The sequence below is a fragment of the Python bivittatus genome, unplaced genomic scaffold, assembly GCF_059951505.1.
Source record: "Python bivittatus isolate LINGU-HERP-01145 unplaced genomic scaffold, Pbiv_v1 ctg000610_np1212, whole genome shotgun sequence".
In the NCBI taxonomy this organism is placed as follows: domain Eukaryota; kingdom Metazoa; phylum Chordata; class Lepidosauria; order Squamata; family Pythonidae; genus Python; species Python bivittatus.
Window position 1 is genome coordinate 16650943 of NW_028277088.1, and position 21555 is coordinate 16672497.

The 21555-nt window shown below is 39.4% G+C and overlaps 2 protein-coding genes across 10 annotated transcripts in view; one reads left to right on the forward strand and one right to left on the reverse strand.

The window, feature by feature from the left end:
• LOC103063629 (uncharacterized) overlaps window positions 1-8180 on the forward strand; it is a 34669-nt gene extending 26489 nt beyond the window's left edge. For 8 of the 9 annotated variants that reach the window (XM_088150324.1, XM_088150321.1, XM_088150322.1 and 5 more), the window contains 7 exons: window positions 2089-2133; window positions 2234-2315; window positions 2399-2491; window positions 4448-4527; window positions 5287-7286; window positions 7821-7900; window positions 8051-8180. In XM_088150324.1, coding sequence (XP_088006450.1) covers window positions 2089-2133; window positions 2234-2315; window positions 2399-2491; window positions 4448-4527; window positions 5287-5368 — 382 coding nt within the window. In that variant the 3' untranslated portion in view covers window positions 5369-7286; window positions 7821-7900; window positions 8051-8180. Of the gene's footprint in view, window positions 1-2088; window positions 2134-2233; window positions 2316-2398; window positions 2492-3895; window positions 4021-4447; window positions 4528-5286; window positions 7287-7820; window positions 7901-8050 lie in introns of those variants that run through there. The other variant, XM_025167323.2, reaches the window with a different exon arrangement.
• A 3851-nt stretch (window positions 8181-12031) lies between these two features.
• Window positions 12032-21555, reverse strand: part of APBB1IP (amyloid beta precursor protein binding family B member 1 interacting protein) — a 44210-nt gene continuing 34686 nt past the window's right edge. The window contains 5 exon segments of the mRNA XM_088150528.1: window positions 12032-12514; window positions 12516-12925; window positions 15274-15377; window positions 17834-17951; window positions 18431-18529. Of these exon segments, the coding sequence (XP_088006654.1) occupies window positions 12343-12514; window positions 12516-12925; window positions 15274-15377; window positions 17834-17951; window positions 18431-18529 (903 nt within the window). The 3' untranslated portion in view covers window positions 12032-12342.

Below are 21555 nucleotides of genomic sequence, written 5' to 3' on the forward strand. Positions count from 1 at the left end.
TGGATTCCTAACTTCATATACTATAGTTTATTAAGCCAGGAAAGAGCATTTGACCCACACGCTCTAGTCTCATTGCTTCCTTCATTTTATAATTTCATGCACCAGATTCAGAAATAAAACCTTAGTTTTTCTAGACCACTGTTTCTTGGAATGTATGATGCTCATGAACTTAAATCACACCATTGAAGAACTAAAACTGGTGCATGAGAAGAGGAGATAAGGAGCCGAAAGCTTATTCCCCTTCAGAAACCTATGGTATGTTAAGGAGGAATGTTACTTCCAAAATGGCCCTTGGTTTTAGGCTTGCTGAATGTATTTATTTATTTATTAATCAAATTTATATGGCCACCCATCTCACAAGAAGTGACTCTGGGCAGTGTACAGCAAAAAATATAAAATAATACACAGTCATATAGAATGGCAGAAATCAGTAACCTTTTCATGCTATGAGCACTGTTGTGTGTGGGTTTTTTGCTACCATTCTGAAGATCTCAGAATCTTGTGAGATTTCAGTAGCCTTTACATGAAAACCCTGAAGTGTTACAAGATTTGGTGATCTTGTGAGATTCCAGGTATGGTTTTTTTATATAATAAGTATATTAAAAATAATTGGAGGCAGCTACTGGCGCTCTTTACTGGGAGAATGTTGACGGACACTAATCCCCAAAGGTGATAAAAAGCTAATTGGTTAGCAGGTCAGATCCATTTTGGACTTGTAACTTACATATTTTAGTGATTAAATAAAGATGGCAAAAACACATTAAAAGTAAGAAGATATTACTAGGCATGGAGGAAGTCTCAGATTCAACCCTCACGTTGCCAGATGAACTGAGAAAGACTCCAGGCTGAAATCCAGAACTTCTTCCAGTCAATGCAGACAATACTGAACTGGTTGGATTATAGTTCCTTCTATAGTACTTACAATACTGCTTTCATAGGAATTCCTGTAATCCCTACTGATGGGTTCTTGGTGTTCTCTGAGCTTGGTTTTTTTTCCTGTAGACATTTCATTGCCAGGCCAGGTAACATTGTCAGTGAGAGGGAAAGTGGGGTTTGCTGACAGGTTGTATATAGTAGTTTGTCCTGCCAGTCTTGGCTTCCTTCTTAACAGTTCCTTGATTAGGGTATTGCTTCTTCCCTGATTGTTTATTGGGTGCGGCTTCCTGCTTATCTAGTGTTAGCTGCTGGGGAGCAGGTGGGTTTGTTTCCTTCCTTGACTTTTGCTTATATCCTTTAAATGGCTTGTAGATGGGGTTTATCTCTGTGTGTCTGTTGGTGAAAACAACCTGTAAGAATCTGCCAGACTAAAAACCCAAATAAAAGAAATTCTCAGTTGAACCGTGGGCTGGTTTCAAAACAGAAGAATTCTTTATTAAGCAGCAGTCTACAGTTCTAAGTTATTGCCAAGACTAAAAGCCCGCATGCGCCAAAACCCCTTCTTTTCCCTTTCTTCTGCCCCCCTTTTCCCAGTCCACCCCTTTCTTGTTGGGGATCTCAGCTCTTCCTGGGTCTCAGGCTGGTATGACCTTGGTTGTCTGTGGGAACCTGATAACAGTCCACCTGCACTTAACAGTCCTCTCCCTCTCCCCCTTTTCCATAATGGCAGAAACGAAGCAAGCAAGCTGATTAACTGTTTAATTGATTGCGAGGCTTCTGACAGAACCAAGCTCAGAGAACATGAAGAACCCAATAGTTCAACCCTGAGCTACATATATTTTCTACTCCTGGACTTTCTGCTGAACTAATTAGAAAATACGTAAACCAGGGAATAGCCAACCAACACAGAATCAGTGGAGGAGCTATGGCTGGAATTGTCTGTCTCTTTTACATGTTTTTCCACGAAATAGGTGTCTTAATCCTATGAGAACTTCTCATCTATTTTTATGCTTATCAAGGGGGGAAAAATGCAGGGAGCACTAAACAAAGATCAGCCATTTGCTGCCAGATTTTAGCAGGCTGAAAATGCAGGATTATCCATCCTTACTTTAGACCATCTAGGGTAACATTTCTAATACATGAACAATAACATCTGAGAACGTTATTAAATATGATTTTTTTGCTGAAACATTTCATGCCTTTTCTGAACAGGGCTTCTCAAATACTTGAAGGATACCCTGAACAATATTATAAAAGGTATGTAATCATTGGAACTATTCTTTTAACAAGCAATGCACATATTTCAGTGACATATCCAGTGTTGTCATGCTAATACATTTCTTTCATCAACCTTCAGCTTTACAGAACTATTCAAGGCAAAATTAGGTCTGCTAGGTGACAGTGAGGATGATAGCTATTTGATTGCTTTCCTTCTAAAAGTGAGTTGTTTTCTTTGATTAAATATTTGTACTGTACCTTGATTTATTAGTAAAGGGTAACACAAAAAGGTTCTCTTTCTTAGCTCATGGAAGATACAAGGGCAGATTTTACAATGACTTTTCGGCAGCTCAGTGAGATTTCAGAAGACCACCTCAAGGATCTCAGCATTCCTAAGGTACTGATGCATCACTGTTAAGAGAAAATGGCCTTTCTTTTAAAACAATGGATTATGAAAGTGGAATTGGTAGAGGATGCAGACTGAAATTATGTGAAGATCTGGCTGGATACTAGTTGTTTTTTAATGTGTGTTTGATTTTTAGAAAGAGCTGAATTGGAACAGCTGCCTGCTCCAATGTCGATCTTTCTTGGTTTCCATGGTAGCAAAGCATGTATGACTCCGATAGGTTTCCTTTCGAAATGGAGACCAAACACTGAGTGGAAGGAAAAGCAAATGCCTAAGGGGTTGAGAGTTTCTTTATGTTATCACAGAAGATTCCAGGATGTACTGATCTCTTGCCTGTTCTTGTTCCATATGCCTGACTAACTGTCTATAGATTTGCCTGAATGCTGGATAGAGTCTACCACACACATTGCTACTATTAACAATAATTTAGCATCCACTTGTTATTGAGAAGCCAGAATTGTTGCAATGACTTCCCTACAAAGGCTGTTTTCTCTATGAGCTTATCACCACCAGGATGCAGCCTGGCACAGTCAGTATTATTTTATGTGTTTTGTTTGAGCAGTTGAACAAACTCACTGTCCTCCATGCCAACTAAGAAAGAGGGTTTTAATTTCAGGAAAAATCCTAACCCTGATCCAGTCTGTTCAAATGCTGCTGTCTTATGTGCAGAGAAGTATTTGGCCAATGGCGTGTGCTTGGATATAGTTCTTTCCAGAGGCAACCAGTTACCCGGATCCAGCATAGATATTGTAAATTCATCTTTTATGCAAGAAATGGTCAAAACAAGTTTTTTCCCCACTCCTGCATTCTAACACATTAAACTTGAAAGCTTCCCTTCTAGTCAGGCTTCCAAAATCTTTATGATACTTATTCTGAAAAACTTCCTTTGCTTTTTTTTTTTTGGTCTAGTTGATTTCTAGGATTATTACGCAAGTACAAGCCAGTTTTACGGCTCAAGATTACACAACTTTTCCTTAGCTTCTGATATTCTTGCTTTCTACTTTAGATCTCATTTCTTCTGTAAGCTGTGAAGACAATAGTACTCAAATTGATTAACACCAACTTCTAGTTTGGATGTAGAAAATTGAGAGCCTAAGATACATGTTCCCTTCTCTAGTCTGATCTGTGTTGTTGTGTGTTCAATTTTAAGTATCAAATATTTTGGAGGCGTTTGAGAATACTTTCTATAAGAAGAAAATTTAAAATTCTAACTTGCTTTGCCTCACCTTGTTAATAGGACAAATGGAAATCCAAGAGGGGGTAGGAATTTGTGGTTGATGTTCATAAGAGGTTTTTTGTCGTCTTATCTCTGAAATAGGAGTGGGCAACCTTTGGGCAGCATAAATCCCTCAGAGGCTATCTATGTTTCTCTGCCTGCTTCCTCTATCTTTCCAGGGAAGAAGATCAGTATTGCTGTGTTTCTCACTGCTACCTTCGGTGAGAATGCAGGAATATGAGCTATTTCCTCGAGAGAAGGATGGCCATGAACCCAAGAAATGAGCTACAGATTGCTTGCATGTGTATGTGTGCCAGAAACTTTTATGCATGAACATACTGACAAGTGCAGTCCTTGAAGGGCTGATCCAGCATCTGATACAACTCTAGTACCCCAAAGACTGCCCATCTCTTTGGCAAAGTCTTGAGATACCCTTCCCTAACCTTGATATGTGGACCCACATGGCCTTTGCTGAGAATTCTAGAAATTGAAGTACCTGGAGTGCACCAAGGTTGGGAAGGAAATTCTTAAGTTATCATTTTGATCACTTTATGGGATGAGGTGCAGTGTCCCAAGTCCAGCAGGGAATTGTATGACTCTCACTTTTTTAGTGAATATTTGACCCTGCAATCTCATACATGTGTATTCTGGAATATTTAAAACTGCATTGACAGGTGTAAGAATAGCTGTGTTTTACCACAGTAAGTGTTCAATTAATTATTTCCTTGTAGGAATTTTGGGCTTTGCAAGATGTAGCTAAACACAAGTACTTTTCAAGCTGGATTGACATGTACCTCTTGAGATTAAAAAGGTAAATACAGTGGGTTTAATTTACTGTAATTATAAATACATGTTAAAGAAAAGGAAAATTAATTTCACTAGACTTTTTCCATGCAACTCTTTCAGTTATTTATGAGGGTCTGAGTTCAGTTATTCAGTGGTTAGATAGCAACATTTAAGATAATTTTAAATAAGAACAACAGAATTAATGAGAAATGTGCAAACCATTCTGTGCAGAGCATTCCATAACCAGATTAGTCAATATTGAGCCATCTATGGTTGGATTAAAGTACAGACTGGAGCTTGTGTGTTTAATCTGTGCATAGTCCTAGAGCACATGTGTTTTAGCAAGAGTGTTCCAGGATGGGAGACAGGGAGGAAAAGGAAGAGTGGGGATGGTGGTGAGTAGAGTGGGTTATGTCTAAGGCAGGAGGAGGAGGGAAGAGAGGAGCAGCATTCAACAAGCTTGTCCTACCTGCCCCATTAGACTCCTCCAGATTTGCCTGGATCAACCTATATGATCTGAGATTCACTTTGGCTGAATCATGACTCAGTTAGAATGGTCTGGTCAAACTTATGTTCACTTCATGCATGGAACAAATCACATTTTTCACTTTATGCATCCCCTCCAAATACCATGTTGCAAAATGGTAACTGCACAATACCTACTTATTGTTGAGGGGGTGTCTATTCCTAAGAATCATTGTCTCTGAATCAGCCTAGATAATCCATATAAAACAATAGTCTCAAACTGAATGTCTTGCATCCGTTGTTTTTATGTGCTGTATAGGAATATGGGTGATTCAGACTCTGAAAGAAGCAGAAGGATGAGCAGTGAGTATAGTCATAATTTGTTTAATCATTCAAAATAGTTTGTTGTCTTCTTATAGATTCAGCTTCTAAATACCTGCATGTTCAATAAAATAGACCTGTTACAAAGTTTATTGTTACGCTTGATCTTAGCCAAAAGGCTTAGAGGCAAGAAATTTTTTATTCTTTTTATTTAGAGCAGACACAGGTTGGAGAGCAATGCAAAGTTTCACTGTAACAATTTAGAGACTAATTTTGATCTTTCTGTATGTGCAATTTTCTGTGTTAGACCTTGTGGCTCAAAATACAAAAACAACCAGACAGAGGCCCCGTCTACTACACCGATGCTGGAAACATGCCAAGGAGATCTAAGTGGCAGTTTTCTCCTGCTTCCTTTTTTTTTCCCTTGAAAAAACAGCAGTTGTATCTACACATGGCACAGTTGGGAACAAACGTGCCCTATCCCAAAGTGGCATTCTCCCCAGGTTTGTGCCTGATACTCAAGTCACTGCTCCTTTGGCAACAGAGCATAGTCCCACCTGAACAGCCCCATGTTACCAGAAAAAAGGCAGAGAGCAATGGCGCACCAGGACCCCTGCAACCCACCAGTTGCTTCTAAAGCACCATAGACCTAAGCTGCATTTTCTGTCTGTTGTTATTCTCATTGACTGCGCTCTCAAAGGCACAGTACTTCCAGCTGAGCAAAGGCTGCAGGGGCAGGAAGTGTGGCTGACAATCAGCCTCTCCAGTGAAGAAGCAGAGCGCAAGAGGAGTGTGCCCGAAGGGGCATGCCTCTCAGGCCTGGAAAAGAAGCTGGTTGCCAGGGGTTGCTGACCATCTTGAGACCTGTGTGCTTGCCTATGCAGCAAAGGTGTGAAAGGTCTGGAAACATCTTCAGCAACAAAGAAAGTGCTTTCCTCCTGTGCGGTAGACCTCAGAACTGAGGTGTGGTATCTTTTTCTCCTGAGCCATTTTTTTCCTAGCAAAGAGAAATCATGTCATGGGAAGACGCAGAAGATTGCAGATGAACGATGACCATGATTCTGTCAATGGGAAGGTGGTGGCACAGTAAAAGCTGCTTCTGGAAGCATGTGCAGCATATTGGGGATGAGCAAAGACATGTTCTTGAAGACCCCAGGAGTTAAACTTGATATATTTGATAAGAATGTCCACTGATCCCCCAGTTCAGCTGAAGTTGTTGGAATTGACAGTAATTTGCTGTTCACCTTAAAATATATTAGAGAGCCTTACACTCCACACACACACACACATACACATGTACAACATGGAGGCTATAGCAAAGCTGATTCTTTAACATTTTTTGGATTAGATTTATATCCTGCCTTTCCTCTGAGAGTCCAAGTATCTTATGACTAATTATGAAGTGGGTGATCTTCAAACTTATTTTCCAGGAATAGAAAACAAACTCTGTAGGGTTTGCTTAAAGGAAGATTTGGAAATCTGTGGTAACTTAGAACATTTCTCAAAGTGTGGATGCCAACCCCCAAGGGAATTGTAAAATAATAAATAGGGGGTTGTCAGAGTGTAACTTCTTCAAAATGCTTTTCCAGCCAGATTACCAGTTTGATTCAAAAATATACTGAACACAGTATACACTGAGCCCTGTATGAAGCCTGTTCTTTTTATTTTATTTTTTAACACACTGCATTGCTTTTAAATCACATCGAGATTAAATCACATCTGGAGAGCACAAGATTTCTAGGCAAAGCTCTGATATCTGACCTGATGCTCAATTTGCGGAGAATGACCACGGAGAGGAAGGGAGGGAGACTGTCAGTGGGGAAAAGCAACTAAAAACCTGCCAGTATCTTGCAAGCTACGGCATTTTAAGAGTTGTTTAAGAGAAGCTGATTTAGGGCAAGAGACATTTTTTTCTTTTCTTTTTTGGTGGAATGAGAATCATCAAAATGAAACCCAGGACAAGAATGAGCTTGCAAAACTAAGCTCATCCTATTAAAAGTAAGGTTTTAATGTTTATTAGATTTGTTTTTCTTTACTTCGAATGGAATGGTTTTACTTTGTAAAGTCGTACGGTTCTATTGTTTTTTAATTTGATATATAGATTAAAATGTAATTATTATAACTAAGTGGTATTTTTTACCCTAACCCCAAAGGAATCATTAGTTTTATTCATTGGTGGGATGGGTAAGGTTGCACAAATTCACGTTATCATTTTAGGGGATAAAATAACAGTGTTCTGCAATTATAATATACTGTAATCAAAAGGGAGCAATAGAAGGGCTGCCACTTTTGTTAAAATTTCCAGTTAAGGAAAAAATTGAGATAATGCCATCATCTTATATTCTTCTTATACAGGTTCAGCATAGTGAAAAATGGGGGGGGGGGTTTCTTCCTTTTCACTTTCAGATTTTTGGAATCTGTATTTACTTTCTTATGCTAGCAGTAGGAAAAGAAGTCGATTTTTGGTATGGCAGACCTCTAGTGAAACACGTTGATTTTTGTATCTGCAATTCATTTTCTTTTTGGTTGCAGGTATTAATCCAAGGTATGTGCTTAGAACCTGGATGGCAGAATCAGCTGTCCAGAAGGCGGAAATGAATGATTTTTCAGAGGTACAACATGGTTACGAGCTGCCTTGCTATACGCTTTACACACAAGAGACTAAAGTTGCTTGCTTTTGAACAGGCCAAGTTATCATTTAAGCATTGTGGATCCGCTGCACCTGTTTTACCTTGTATAATTTTCCTCCTTTTGTTTTTCAGGTCCACTTCTTGCAACAAGTTTTGCAACATCCATTTCAGCCACAGACACTGGCCGAGAGAGCTGGTTATGCACAGCGCCCCCCTGCTTGGGCTAATGATGTTAAAGTCAGCTGTTCATCTTGATGAAAATAATTTGTAATCAAGATTAAATGAAATGATTAAATTACATTTCCCCTCCGTTATATATTGTATTGCTATTGCTCTTTGCTAGGTTTCTACAACACACTAGGCTAAGCTAAAATGGGATTTGTAGTTCAATGTTTGTAGATCTCCAGCCACTTTCTTGGCCATCACATTAGGCTCTAATATGGCTGATTGATTTCAGCATAAGATGTTGGGTGAATAGACTATTTTTTGTTAATGCAGGTTTAGTGTATTGCGTGAACTCAGCTGTTATTTAGTGAACCCGTTCTATTTTCTTCCCCTGCCCCATGTCAAGCCTTTTTTGTCCAGTTTTGGTTATATCCTCCACAAGTCCAGTTACAGGAATAAGTATTTTGGGGTTGTGGGCAAACTTGGAATTTTGTGAGCCTTTTGAGGCTGCTTTCACTAAATGGCAACTTTGGGGGAGACCAGTCACAACTTACCCATTTACAGGTGAATTGCCTCAGACCCTCCTCTTTTATTTTCCAAGATGATTTTTATCAGCCAAAGCCACATTTACCTGTTTTTGAGTGCAGGTCAGCACATTTCCAAATGAAGCACCATCATAACTTTGAATAGTTGCTGAACGAGTAATCAGTAAGGACTACCTGAACTTCCTATTACTGTCTAGATTCAAACACTGCACTAAGTAAAATGTACTTTGTTCAGTGTGGCTTAGTGTGATATGTGAACCCATCTAGTATAGTTTATAAACCATGACTTAATGGTTTAGCATGTTGTGTGAATCCATACTGCTATAATTTGTTAAGGTTATAGAAGCCATAGCATAAAACAAACCAAGGCTTAATACAGTATGTGAATCCAGCCATTAATTTCCAATGTGTGTGCTTTTCATTAATGTAGACACTGGGTTGAAGAGATAAAAGACAGTTTTATTCATGAATATTGCGGTAAATAAAGGAGAATGAAAGTGAAATATACATGATAAAAGATATGTAAGAAGAAATAAATTACTTTCTCTGAGATGAATATATTTAGATGTCACCTAGGACAACCACTAAATTTGTAGATGAGGAGGAAGAATTAAAGCTATTTCCAGAAGAATTATCCTGGCCTTAAACCAAATAAATAATCAGAGATTGCCAGCAGATATCATTGAAAACAACATTCACTTTGGCTTCAAAAGAAATGGAGGAAATGGGTGTAGTATATTGTGGTCAGGATAATGTACATAATAAAGTCCTAGGTGGTATTTTCCCTTTGTATCCAACTACGGGAACCAAATAGATCTTGACCTCATGACTTCAGTCAATAAGAAAGGGAATTTAAAAGGTGTCAAGAGAATTATCATTTGTTATTTAGCATTCCACCTCTTATTTCTGCAAAGTGTTCTAGCCTATGCTAGATGATTCAAACTGACAAGCCCTTATGTAGAGCATCCACACATGCAAGTGGTGCAGGGAGAAATCTGATTAAATAGCTCTTGGAAGAGAATATGCGTAGCTCAGGGTTGAACTGTGGAGTCCCTGGGGTTCTCTGAGCTTGGTTGTTTTCTTGCAAGAGTTTCGTTACCCAGCTAGGTAAGATCTTCAGTGCTAGAATGGAATGGGGTTTGCTCTCTGTTTATATACAGTGGCATGCCCTGCCAGTGTTGGTGGGGGTTTTGTTTTATTTTTTTCCCTTCTGCTACTTCCTTGATTAGGGTATTGTTCACTGCTTGTTGTTTATGTGCCTGTTGATGGCATCCATGAACACCAACTAGCAGTCAGAAGACACAATGAAAATTCCTTAATCTCACAACACATGGACAGACTTAACCATAGTTTCAACTGGGAAACAGTCAGCATCTTAGACCAAGCTAAACCCAAAAATATGAGGGAATTCCTGGAAGCTTGGTGTTCCGACAAGGCAGCCATCAACAGGCACATAGAGATAAACAACACCTACACACTATTCAAAAGAGACAATAAAAAGGAAAACAAAAGACCAGAACATCTCCTCACCAGCAATCATCACCCAGATAAACAGAGATTAACACTAAGATTATCACAAGACATACAATCAAGCAGTGAACAATACATTGTCGAAGGCTTTCACAGCCGGCATATGATGGCTGGTGTGGGTCTTCCGGGCTGTATGGCCGTGGTCTTGAAGTCTTGTTTCCTAACGTTTCGCCAGCACCTGTGACCGGCATCTTCAGAGTGCAGGAGCACACACAGGAGCAGTTCTCTCTGTGCCCAGGGTGAAGTGACCCTTCTGTGGGTTTTTATAGAGATCTGGGGGTGGGGTGGGGTGGGGTTGGGTTACTGAGTGGCTGCTTGTTTTGGAGTCAGCATCTGTGTGTATTTTCCTGGGGATTAGGCAGGGTTTTTTCTTCTACTGAATTGTTAACGAGGGGCTGCTGGGGGTGATTAGCAAGTTCATTGTGTGAACTGTTCACATGTCCTGGTGGTTGAGCTGAGTTTGTTGACCTTTTGCAGGCTGTATTTTTCAGGATTGGTAGCCAGGTTTTGTTGATTTTTAGACTCTCCTCTTTCTTACTGAAACTGTGCTGGTGTTTGTGAATCTTAATGGCTTCCGGGTATAGCCTGGTATAGTGGCTGTTGGTGTTGTCTAGTATCTCTGTGCTTTCAAATAGGATTTTGTGTCCAGTGTGCTTGGTATGCGGTATACTCCTGCGGCGGTGAGGGGATCCCTTTTGTCTTTTGCTGATTTTAGCACTTCTTGTACTTTTCTGGTGGGTCTGAAGATTGTTTGGAAATTGTGTTTTTCTATCAGTTTTCCCATGCGGTCTGTGACCCCTTTGATGTAGGGCAGAAATACTTTGTTGGTGGGTGGCTGTTTTTCTTCTTCAGTCGCATGTTGTTTTCTTGGTTTGATGGCTCTTTTTATTTCATTCTTGGAGTAGCCATTCGCTTGTAGGACCCAATTAAGGTGGTTAAGTTCAGAGTTTAGGAATTGGGTTTCGCAGATCCGATTGGCACGATCCATGAGGGTTTTGATAATGCCTCTTTTCTGACGTTGACCAACCACCACCCGCTGCAGGAGTATACCGCATACCATGCAGTTGCAGACAAGTATACATCGGGACCACAAAACGCAGCATCCATACCAGGATAAAAGAACACGAAAGACACTGCAGACTACAGCAACCAGAAAAATCTGCAGTAGCTGAACATGCTCTCAAGCACACTGGACACAAAATCCTATTTGAAAACACAGAGATACTGGACAACACCAACAGCCACTATACCAGGCTATACCGGGAAGCCATTGAGATTCACAAACACCAGCAGAGTTTCAATAAAAAAGAGGAGAGTCTAAAAATCAAGAAAACCTGGCTACCAATCCTGAAAAATACAGCCTGCAAAAGGTCAACGAACTCAGCTCAACCACCAGGACATGTGAACAGTTCACACAATGAACTTGCTAATCACCCCCAGCAGCCCCTCGTTAACAATTCAGTAGAAGAAAAAACCCTGCCTAATCCCCAGGAAAATACACACAGATGCTGACTCCAAAACAAGCAGCCACTCAGTAACCCAACCCCACCCCCACCCCAGATCTCTATAAATACCCACAGAAGGGTCACTTCACCCTGGGCACAGAGAGAACTGCTCCTGTCTGTGCTCCTGCACTCTGAAGATGCTGGTCACAGGTGCTGGCGAAACGTTAGGAAACAAGACTTCAAGACCACGGCCATACAGCCCAGAAGACTGACACCAGCCACAGTGAACAATACCCTAATCAAGGAAGTACCAGAAGGGAAAAAAATAAAACAAAACCCCCACCCCCACCAACACTGGCAGGGCATGCCACTGTATATAAACAGAGAGCAAACCCCATTCCATTCTAGCACTGAAGATCTTACCTAGCTGGGTAATGAAACATTTGCAAGGAAACAACCAAGCTCAGAGAACCCCAAGGACTCCACAGTAAATAGCTCTTAATTAAATTAGCCTTTAAATTACTACTGATTAAAAAAAAAAAAACTCTGGATCAAACCAAACTATTCTTATGGAACCTGCTTTTCTCCAGGACTTTTTCTAAGCTTGACTGTGCTTTTCAGCCTTCAAGCAAGAGCATGGGAAGCAATCCACTATCTCAACAAGACCTTTGGTTTGTGTTTGCATGACTTTTTCTAGCATATGCTCCTTTGGACCACCTGATGTTTAAAACTACTTGCTTCATGATGTCTCACTCTTTTTCTTTTGCAATGCTCTCATTAGATCAGACATGAAATCTCCTTGTTCAACAGCATCTCCCCTTGAAATCGGTCCACTTTGTTTTAGTCTTCCTGCTTGCCGAGCACCTTCTTCTTGTCTTCTAGGAGGTGGTGGTGGTTTTTTCTTGGTTGGGGGGTATACCAGGGAGAGAGCATGAGGGTGGTGGTGGAGATGGTAGTGGATCTGGAGAGCCGGTTCCAGCAGGAAGGGAAAGCGGTGGGGGAGGAATAAAATCAGGAGGAGATTCATAGTATTCAGGTGGTGGTGGAGATGGTGGTGGTGGTGGTGGTGGTGGCAGATCCTCCAAATCAGGAGGTAGTGATAGCAATTCAGGTGGTGGTGGAAATTCTTCATAATTTGATGAGGAAATTATATTTTCCTTCTCAGCATTGCTGGGTAAGTCCAACGAAGCAGTAATAGCAGAGGCGCGTCTTTGAGGAGGGGGAGGAGGGAGTAATCCACCAGGTTTACGAATCTGTTTCACCTGTTGTGCAGGTACAGATGATGCTTGACTAGCACTGGAGGTATCATCTGGCTTTTTAACCTTAAAAATAATTTAAAAATGACTGACAAATGGCTAAGGGTTTGTATCACAAATTACGGCTTCCCGAGTATCATGTTAAGGAAGAATATACAGTCAGGATTTTCCTACTCATACATTTCCTATTATTCAAAGAATCAATCAATTAGATGCTTCCTGATTTTACTAGGATTAATGCTGACAAAAGCAAAAGTCTATCAAATATTTTTACGTTCACTAGGGATGGGCAGAAGTTTGTTTAACTTACATTTGAATGTTCATTTATTTAACTTTTCATATTTGAATCAATATTGAATTGAAACTGCACTTGCTTTAAACATTCTGAGTTTTGCAATTAAATTTGCTAATTACACACGCAGACACACACATATATAGGGAATCTGTACACAAAATGCATACCTCGTGAAAATAATGTGCAAAGATGTATCATTTTAGGGGGAATTGTCAAAAATATTAGGAGAAATGTACATACAATTATTTTGGTGTAATTTTTTTAAAAAATCATAGTTATGGCACCAAAATTATAAAAGAAAAAAAATGAAAAGTAAAAGGAGAGGTTTACACATCCCTAATGTTCATTTGCATTCAGTATCTCAAATAACCACAGTATCCCAATCACTTTTGCCTAAATTCTTTGTGTCATCCCCACTTCTTGTCAAATGTGAATTTACAAAGAGACTTAAGGGAAGAGGTTGGAAACAAAATCCAACATTCCTTACAATGCATTAACACTTAAAAGCCTTTTCCCCCATTTTTTTCCCAATTACATTAAAATATGAGATGCATTTTGAGGTTATTCATCGGTATGGAATAAGATGTAATTGGTTTGTGGTGGTTATATATTTCCACCCTGGGCTGGACAGGAGATGGAGTGAGTGCTCTTACCCATTGCCTCAGGCAATTATGGACTGGAAGGGACAAAACAGTCTGAAATTAAATCCTAGCAAGATAGAGTTGGTGTTTGTCTAGAACAGTGTGTCTCAACTTTAGCAACTTGAAGCTGTGTGGACTTCAACTCCCAGAATCCATGGCTGGCTGGGGAATTCTGGGAGTTGAAGTCCACACAGCTTCAAGTTGCCAAGGTTAAAAAACACTGGTCTAGAAACTATCAGGTTTTATGATGTCCCCTATGCTGGTTCTGGGCAAGGTTGCATTCTTTCCAAAAGAGCAACCCCCACCTTGCATGTCCTCCTGGATTCATGGCTTCTACTTGATCAACACGTGTAGGCCTTGGGCAGGGAAGGCTTTACCCAACTCGGGCTGATGCTCTAGGAATGGCTTGTTTTAAGTGGGAGCCTCCTTGCCTCAAGACCGGATTTCTGCAATATCCTTTATTTTGGGACACCTTTGAAAATGATCTGGAAATTTCATCAGGTGCAGAAGGCTATTCTATCAGTGTTGCACCATATTTCAAGCACCATGTTGATATTTGTGGCTTGTATCCATTTAACCTACAGGATTGTTGTCTCCAAATCAAATGTGCCCTTCACCCCCATGAAATCAATGAAATCAGCCTGGAAGTGATGCTTTGGGCCCCTGCAAGAGGTTGGGGTAACAGGGACTTGGAAACAGGCCTTATGACTGTCCTGTCCTTTTGGAATACTTACCCTCTAACCATTATTTTGCATGTATTCTGGCATTTTCTTATTTATTTATATAGAGGCAACAAGCTTAGGTGAAATTTATTAAACCATTCCAACTAGTTAACTTGAATATTGTTATCCGCATTCTATACGGCTTCCTAAACATAGTGGTTTATTTATTTGTGTGTGTGTGTGTGTGTGTGTGTAAAATATGATGCATGTTAGCCAAACTATGGTAATCCAATTTTTAAATTCATGACTATTTTTGTTAAGTATCCTATTTATTATTTCTCCGAAAATGTCCTTCCTGTGTTCAAATTTTAGAGTCCTTTCCTAGACTTCTAACCTGCCTTTATTCACTAGTTTCAACAATTCAGGCTAAAATTTGTACAGGCTTGTTTATACTTAAGCTGCAAAGGCACAAATGAGAGCAAGGATGTAAATATGAGCATGAAAGCGAGATCTGTGCAAGATCTCTCTCCAGTCCATCTCAGATCCTATTAAAAAAAACTACTCCAGGAATCAGTTTGATTCAGTCAACAGTGTAGTTATAAACAGTAGAAGTTCAGCACACATCAGTGCCCAAAAAGTGCCTTTGACACCTATTCAAATTTACGTACATGTAAACTGCCCCATCGCAGACATCTATGCTCAGTGCCAGGTTACAGGCAGGGAACAGGACTTCATCTTCAGCAAATAAAGACCATTGGTCTTGGAAGACCCTTTCTTCCAAAAAGACAGGAAGGATTACAGTTCTTTCATACTTACATTAACTTGCACCTTTGGCATATCAGCAGATCTTTCAGTCCCTGCAGTGTTTGCTGTATTAAGGGTTACATTCTGGAGGATTTGTCCATTTGCATGAGTGCTACCTATAATAATACAACAAAGAAGAAAGAAGTTTGCTTATGCTAGTCAAAAATAATTAGATTTAAGCAAAAAAAAAAAAAATCTTATCCTGGATCATCATTAAGAGTTGAGACTGGCAAGGCAGGAACCAGCAAATCCCAGAGAGAATCATCCTGTAAACATACTTCAGATACCTCCCCAGGCCATCAAGTATCTGTTAACCTGGAAGGAACGGAGAAAAAGGCCTAGCATTTCAACTCTGAAGCACTGGTATAAAGATTTGACTTTTTTGCACTGCATTGGACAATCAACTGTTGTCTATAAGCCTTAATTCTTGTGGGCAGTAAAGTTTCTAATTTAGCTAAACTATCCAAGTGCTGAATAAGAGCTGTGATTTACTACTGAGCCCTGCTGTGAAGAGAATGTGCTACTCTTGCTAGCTCATTAAAACAGCTTATAAATTAGTGATGGTGGATAAATATTGTTCATAATTTCCAAAGGAAGTGTGGATACCATGTCACACTCCTGGCAAACTGGACAAGTGAAAATAGATGTATTTCTGGTTTTAATTGGAATGATGAACCGTGTACAACCTTTAAGAGCTTAGCTGGGTAGGAGTATGATCTGCTATTGTCCAGTTTAGTCAAGGATAACTGGAAACGGAACCATTGAGAAAATTGGTCCTTGCATTTGAATATCAACTCAGTGTAATAAATGAGAGAGCAAAATTTAGTTGATCTGTATATGAAATACGATGCAGAAAATTTTGGCTGATGCTGAAGGCAATTCCACACTGCTTGTCTGCTGTGCTGGTCTCGGCTGTTCCTGAAACCAGTTTAGCAATTTAGTCTGGATCAGTGCTCTGATTCAGTGCTCTGGCAATAGGGCTGAGCTACTGAAATATGGCCACAGCACTTGATTGGCTGATCTTCTTCCCATGCAGGAAAGGCAAGCCTTAATAGTTGCCAACACAACACAATAGTTGTGTTGACAGGTCTACAAGTGCCTGCCTTTTACTTTTAGGGATTGTTCCTTCCTCGCTAGTCCTTTGCTCTCACAGATGTTTGGACACATGGATGCTTCCCATCTCCTCCTTTGACACTAACAGACCTTTTCTTTCCCCCCCTTATTGTAGCATCACTGCTCTGGTGCTACAATGATCCAAGAGAACACGTTGTTCCTTCATTCCTAAATTCCACTGCAAGTCCATAGAAACTTTGTAGCAATAAAGAACCAGATTCATAGAATGAAAGGGGTAGAACTCCTTCAAACTTTAAAGCTATGTCCTACTCTGCCTATATTTTTTTAAAAAGGGAAAGGAAACCATAGCAGGACAGAAGCCACAAGATGGGAAAGGAAGCAGAATATGCTTCACCTGGTCTGGGAACAAACTGAAATGGTGCCCATTGGGAGAGGTAAAGGTGGAACAGGTGTGTGCTGGCATAAGGGGTTGGGAAAGCATGGTGTCCAGGAGAGTTTACTGGACTCTCTTTTTGGTCACTGTTAGATCAAGTGGAAGAAAAAAAGGAAGCTGCTGATCAGTTGAGGACTTAGCAGCCAAGCATGAAATGGCCTTCAGGGCAGTGACCAACCACTGGAAGGGATGAGGTGTGCCAGGCACCATAGCCAATCAGAGCTGATGATGTCCTAGATTGGAATGAAGCCTGGTAGAACATCTGCCCAGAAGGGCTTAAGAAGGCTCAGGATGGAAAACAGACTTTCAAAATATGGGTGCAGGAGTGCATTTGCAGTAGGTAGGAGAGGGTGGAAGATGACATTCCTGTACTCAGGAAATGGTGAGTCACCCGTACTGGCAATGGGATAAGAGGAAAGTACAGATCTGGCTTAAATTATGGTCAGAAATGAACAAGAACAAGACCTCAGCAAGCAAATTAAGACCAAATAAAGGCCATTCTCCATTATCTCTAAACAGACAGGTCATGTACAAGGAAACTAAGTTAACAAATTAGTGGGCATATCAGGATATTCTAGGATGGAGAAGCAACCAGGAAGTGTTTTAGAAGACCATGTTTGTATGTGCAAAATGTAAAGTTTAACCCTGTGAGGCGAACGTTTACATTGAGCCATGTTTCTAAGTACTGCAACAATCCCATTGTTAGTATCAGCTCCTGCGGGACAGATCCAGCAACTGTTGCTGAATAAACTTCTCTCTTTTCCTGTTTGGCCTCCTCTACTCATCGGCTGCAGAACTGTTGTCCACATCAGTGCTTATTAACAAAAAAAACCTCTGTCCACTTGGAGAAATTTCTCAGGTTTACATCCAACAGATACGCTTGACTTTATTTTCATGATGCGGATTGAAATTTGTTAAATTACTGAAAAGCTGCATCCTAAAATGAACTGTTATTGAACGTGATATGCAATGATAGTGACTGGCAACGTGGTAGGGAAAAAAGCTGAGCTTATAAACCTCAAAATAATAATAAAAATAAAAATAAAAATAAATAAATTTGGGTACCTTTTGAAGATGATCCCCCAGAAGCTATGGATTTGGTATTCCTTGACTTTGCCAAATGTGAAGCTAACTCAGCCTTCTGTACTGCCCCAATGTAGTTATCATACAAGGCCTTCCCATACTGAAAAATAAACATACTACACCTCAGTTTGCTCTATGTTCAGAAAAGGATCACAAATATCTGACAAAGTTTTTCCATTTTAAAAAATGAACATGCATTTCTCTGCTTCCTATTAGTACAATCAGTTCTTAATAGAACTACTTCTTCAGTGGATGGTTTGAAATCTCTTCCATAAGAACTATGAGCTGGTAAACAAGACTATAAATCCACAGGAAAAAGAACTAGGTTAAACCCACTATAGAGCAGATGCGCATATACATAATATATATCTGCATTTGTGAAGTTTGGAGTTAACTTGAAGCCCATTATTTATTTGACAAAGTAATTTATTTTCCCAATACAAATTCTGTTCTATGTGCTCTAAGGTCGTGTTTATTCACTAGCTTTTATCACTCACAAGAGGATAACTCCTTCTTAGTTTTCATCATTTCATTTTCTTTCTCCTTTATTACTACGGAGAAATATCCTTTTTTTCTTACCTTTGCAATTCTGATACCAGTTACCCAATGATGTAGAGTTTGCTTGTCATCACAGCACAAGTATTTGATATACTGTGACTCTTTCTGTATTTGAGGATGCTGTAAATAATGAGAACAACAGTATTTTTAATCATCAAAAATCTGCTGAAATAACCCAAGCCGACAAACCAACTTTCCACAAGCCCCCCTCTCTATCACTACATCATGGCCATTTCAACTGAACCACAGACAAGAGTGAGAGAAATCACAGAAAAGATGGAAAACAGTCTTTTTCATCAGTCCTTCCAAAAAAGTAATGGTACCCAGCTGGGAATTACATGATTGCAATTAGTATTTAAGAATCTGTAGTCAAGCTTGGCTTTTTTTAAAAAAAATCTTCACTTTCCATCTCTTCTTCCTTTTTCTCACAGGCCTTTTAAGACTGCAAGCCTACAAGCAAGAACTACCTTTATTTTTAATCGATTATAAAGGAGTCAGGATAAACATGCTTTAAATAAAGAAACTAATTAGATGTGCATCTGTAAATAAATCACAAAAAGCCATCTGTCAGAACAGCACAAGTTATAAATATTTGTGCTCTGTTCTGACGTACAAACAGTGTGACTTAGCTAAATTAATTTGAAGCACATCAGGATTCTGAACTTAAATCCTGTACGTAAACAATTCTTAATTGTAATCTGGAAATGATAAAAACAGGAAGACAAATTTACTATTTGCATTTTCCAAAAGCAAACAAATTTCCCTCCTCTGCTGACATTTTTCTCATTTTACCTTTCCATCTCTTTAGGATCTGAGGACAACGTGCATCGACATTTGTTCAATACTATGTATGAGATGGTAGCCTTCACAATAAAAGGCCCAGAGCTATTTTACATGTCAAATTCATTCTACGTGATTACTGACACGTAGCAACAATGCAAAACAATTTGTCAAAATTCTTCTTCGGATACTGACGTACAAACAATGGTCCAGCCTACAGATTAAATGATGCCAATACAGTGCTGATTTGTGCAGTTCCATGTAGACCTTGTTCATTTATTTAAAACCTTTTATTCCTGCTCCTTCTGAAGCTATTTCTGCAGACCATTCTTGCTTGCTGTCCAATATCAACTGATCCTTTCAGCTTGGTCCCTACCCTAATTTCTCCTTTGTATAAAAGTTACATGTCTACCATTCCACTGGATGCCAGATATGAAAGAAAAAACCCACATAACTTAATTTAACCAACTATTCATCTCACTGGATGATCTGGGCGTATACTTAATCTGAATGGTATATAACGTGTACTTGGATTGATCCTGCCAATATTATTAGGGATTTCAGTATCTTTCAGTAATATACTAGAGGCAAGCTGTGCTATTTTCTAAATATATATATACAGGATTTTACTATATTTGAATCCTTAGTATTGCCTAAATCTAATAAACCTTATGCCTTTATTATTAGAATTGTTTAGTAGATAGAAAATATTGCTATTTGTATCTGGATAAGGAGTTCCTATGAATTACATGTACCATACAGTATGGTATGAATAAACTGAAGATGGATTTAGAAACTGACCCTGTAGGATTTAATTGTTGATATATCTCATCACCATTATATAACTAAGATATCAACTTATCAAAATTGTGATGTCCAGCTCATTAGTTCGAAGTTACTTTTTCATCTTCCCTTGGGCCTGAGAGTCTCTTACAAAAACAGCTAATAATGTTGCAGTAACAGGTTAAACCCAGCAGATGGCATCAGATACTTTCCATTTTTAAATGTTTACTTTTGTTGTGTTCATCTATTGCATTAAAAACAGTTTTATGGCATCTTAAAGACTAACACATTTATTTGGTGGACTAGAATCAACTTCATCATGAAATGAACTGGCAGAAATATATACAGAAGGACGCAAGGAGAAAATTACACGTTTTCTAATGTTTACCTTTGTGTATTTCATTTTCTGAATAATAGTAATTGTAGATTTTCTAAACAGTTTCACTGAGAAGCTTTTTTTTAAAAAAAATTAAAGATAAACTATTTTTTTTCCATCACTCAAACCCATCCCCTCAAGAAGTAATTTTTTTTCTCTTTCAGAAGAAAAAAGGGCGGGGGGGGCGATATTATTTTGTTAAATAGATTTGCAGGTAATATTTGATTCTCACATACCAGCAATTCAGCATGGGACAGGGTTCCAGAGCCTTAAATGCTCTAGTAAATACATTCTGTGCATTTTACCTTTAATTAAAATGTTTCAATTTGGGGGATGTTAGGAGGGGAGAGCTATTCCTATTAAAGTAATAACATTTTTAAAATTTCAGAAATTCAAAATGGAAACTTACAAATTATCTTAGTCATACTTTGTAATAAGTTGGGTTGGTATGGTACACTGGACTGGCTCTTGGAGCAATTAGAGGTTTGGGCAAATGCCATCTAAGACAGTGTTTCTCAACCTTGGCAACTTTAAGATGTGTGGACTTCAACTCCCAGAATTCCCCAGCCAGCATGCTGGCTGGGGACTTCTGGGAGTTGAAGTCCACACATCTCAAAGTTGTCAAGGTTGAGAAACACTGAGGTATTTGTAAGGTTATAGCTCCTTGGCTATAACGCCAGGCAGCTGGGGACTCATTTTAGTTCTCTTTGCCTCTTTGCAGCAGAAAGACAAAAAATAACACTGCTTTAGAATTTCCATGTGAAATTTGGGTGAGTGGGTGGGAGGAACATGGAAAGAAAGCAGGTAAGGTGGGTGGCATTCTCTTCATTTTCTCTGTGATGGTACCAACTTCAATTAGCTCAACACTGGGTTTTTTTTCCCCCTCCCAAGAAGTTAAAAAAAAAGAAAGTGGCAGGAAGTGATCCTCTCCCAGCCACCTTTGAAGGAGCCAGGGACAGCCCAAAATATACACAGTATTTAACCAGAACATCCACGATAGTGTGCCATCAACAGATGGACATTATAGCATGAGACTGGGTCAGCCGTATAATCCAAACACCACTATTACACTTCCACATGATAAACTATAACTCTTCTTGAAGATGCCATGATGCTTCATGACGGTGCTTCAGATCCCTTTTTCCTTATCACACTATTTTAGAAAAACCAGAAAGTGGCTGGGAGCACTTTTGCAGACCAACCAAGG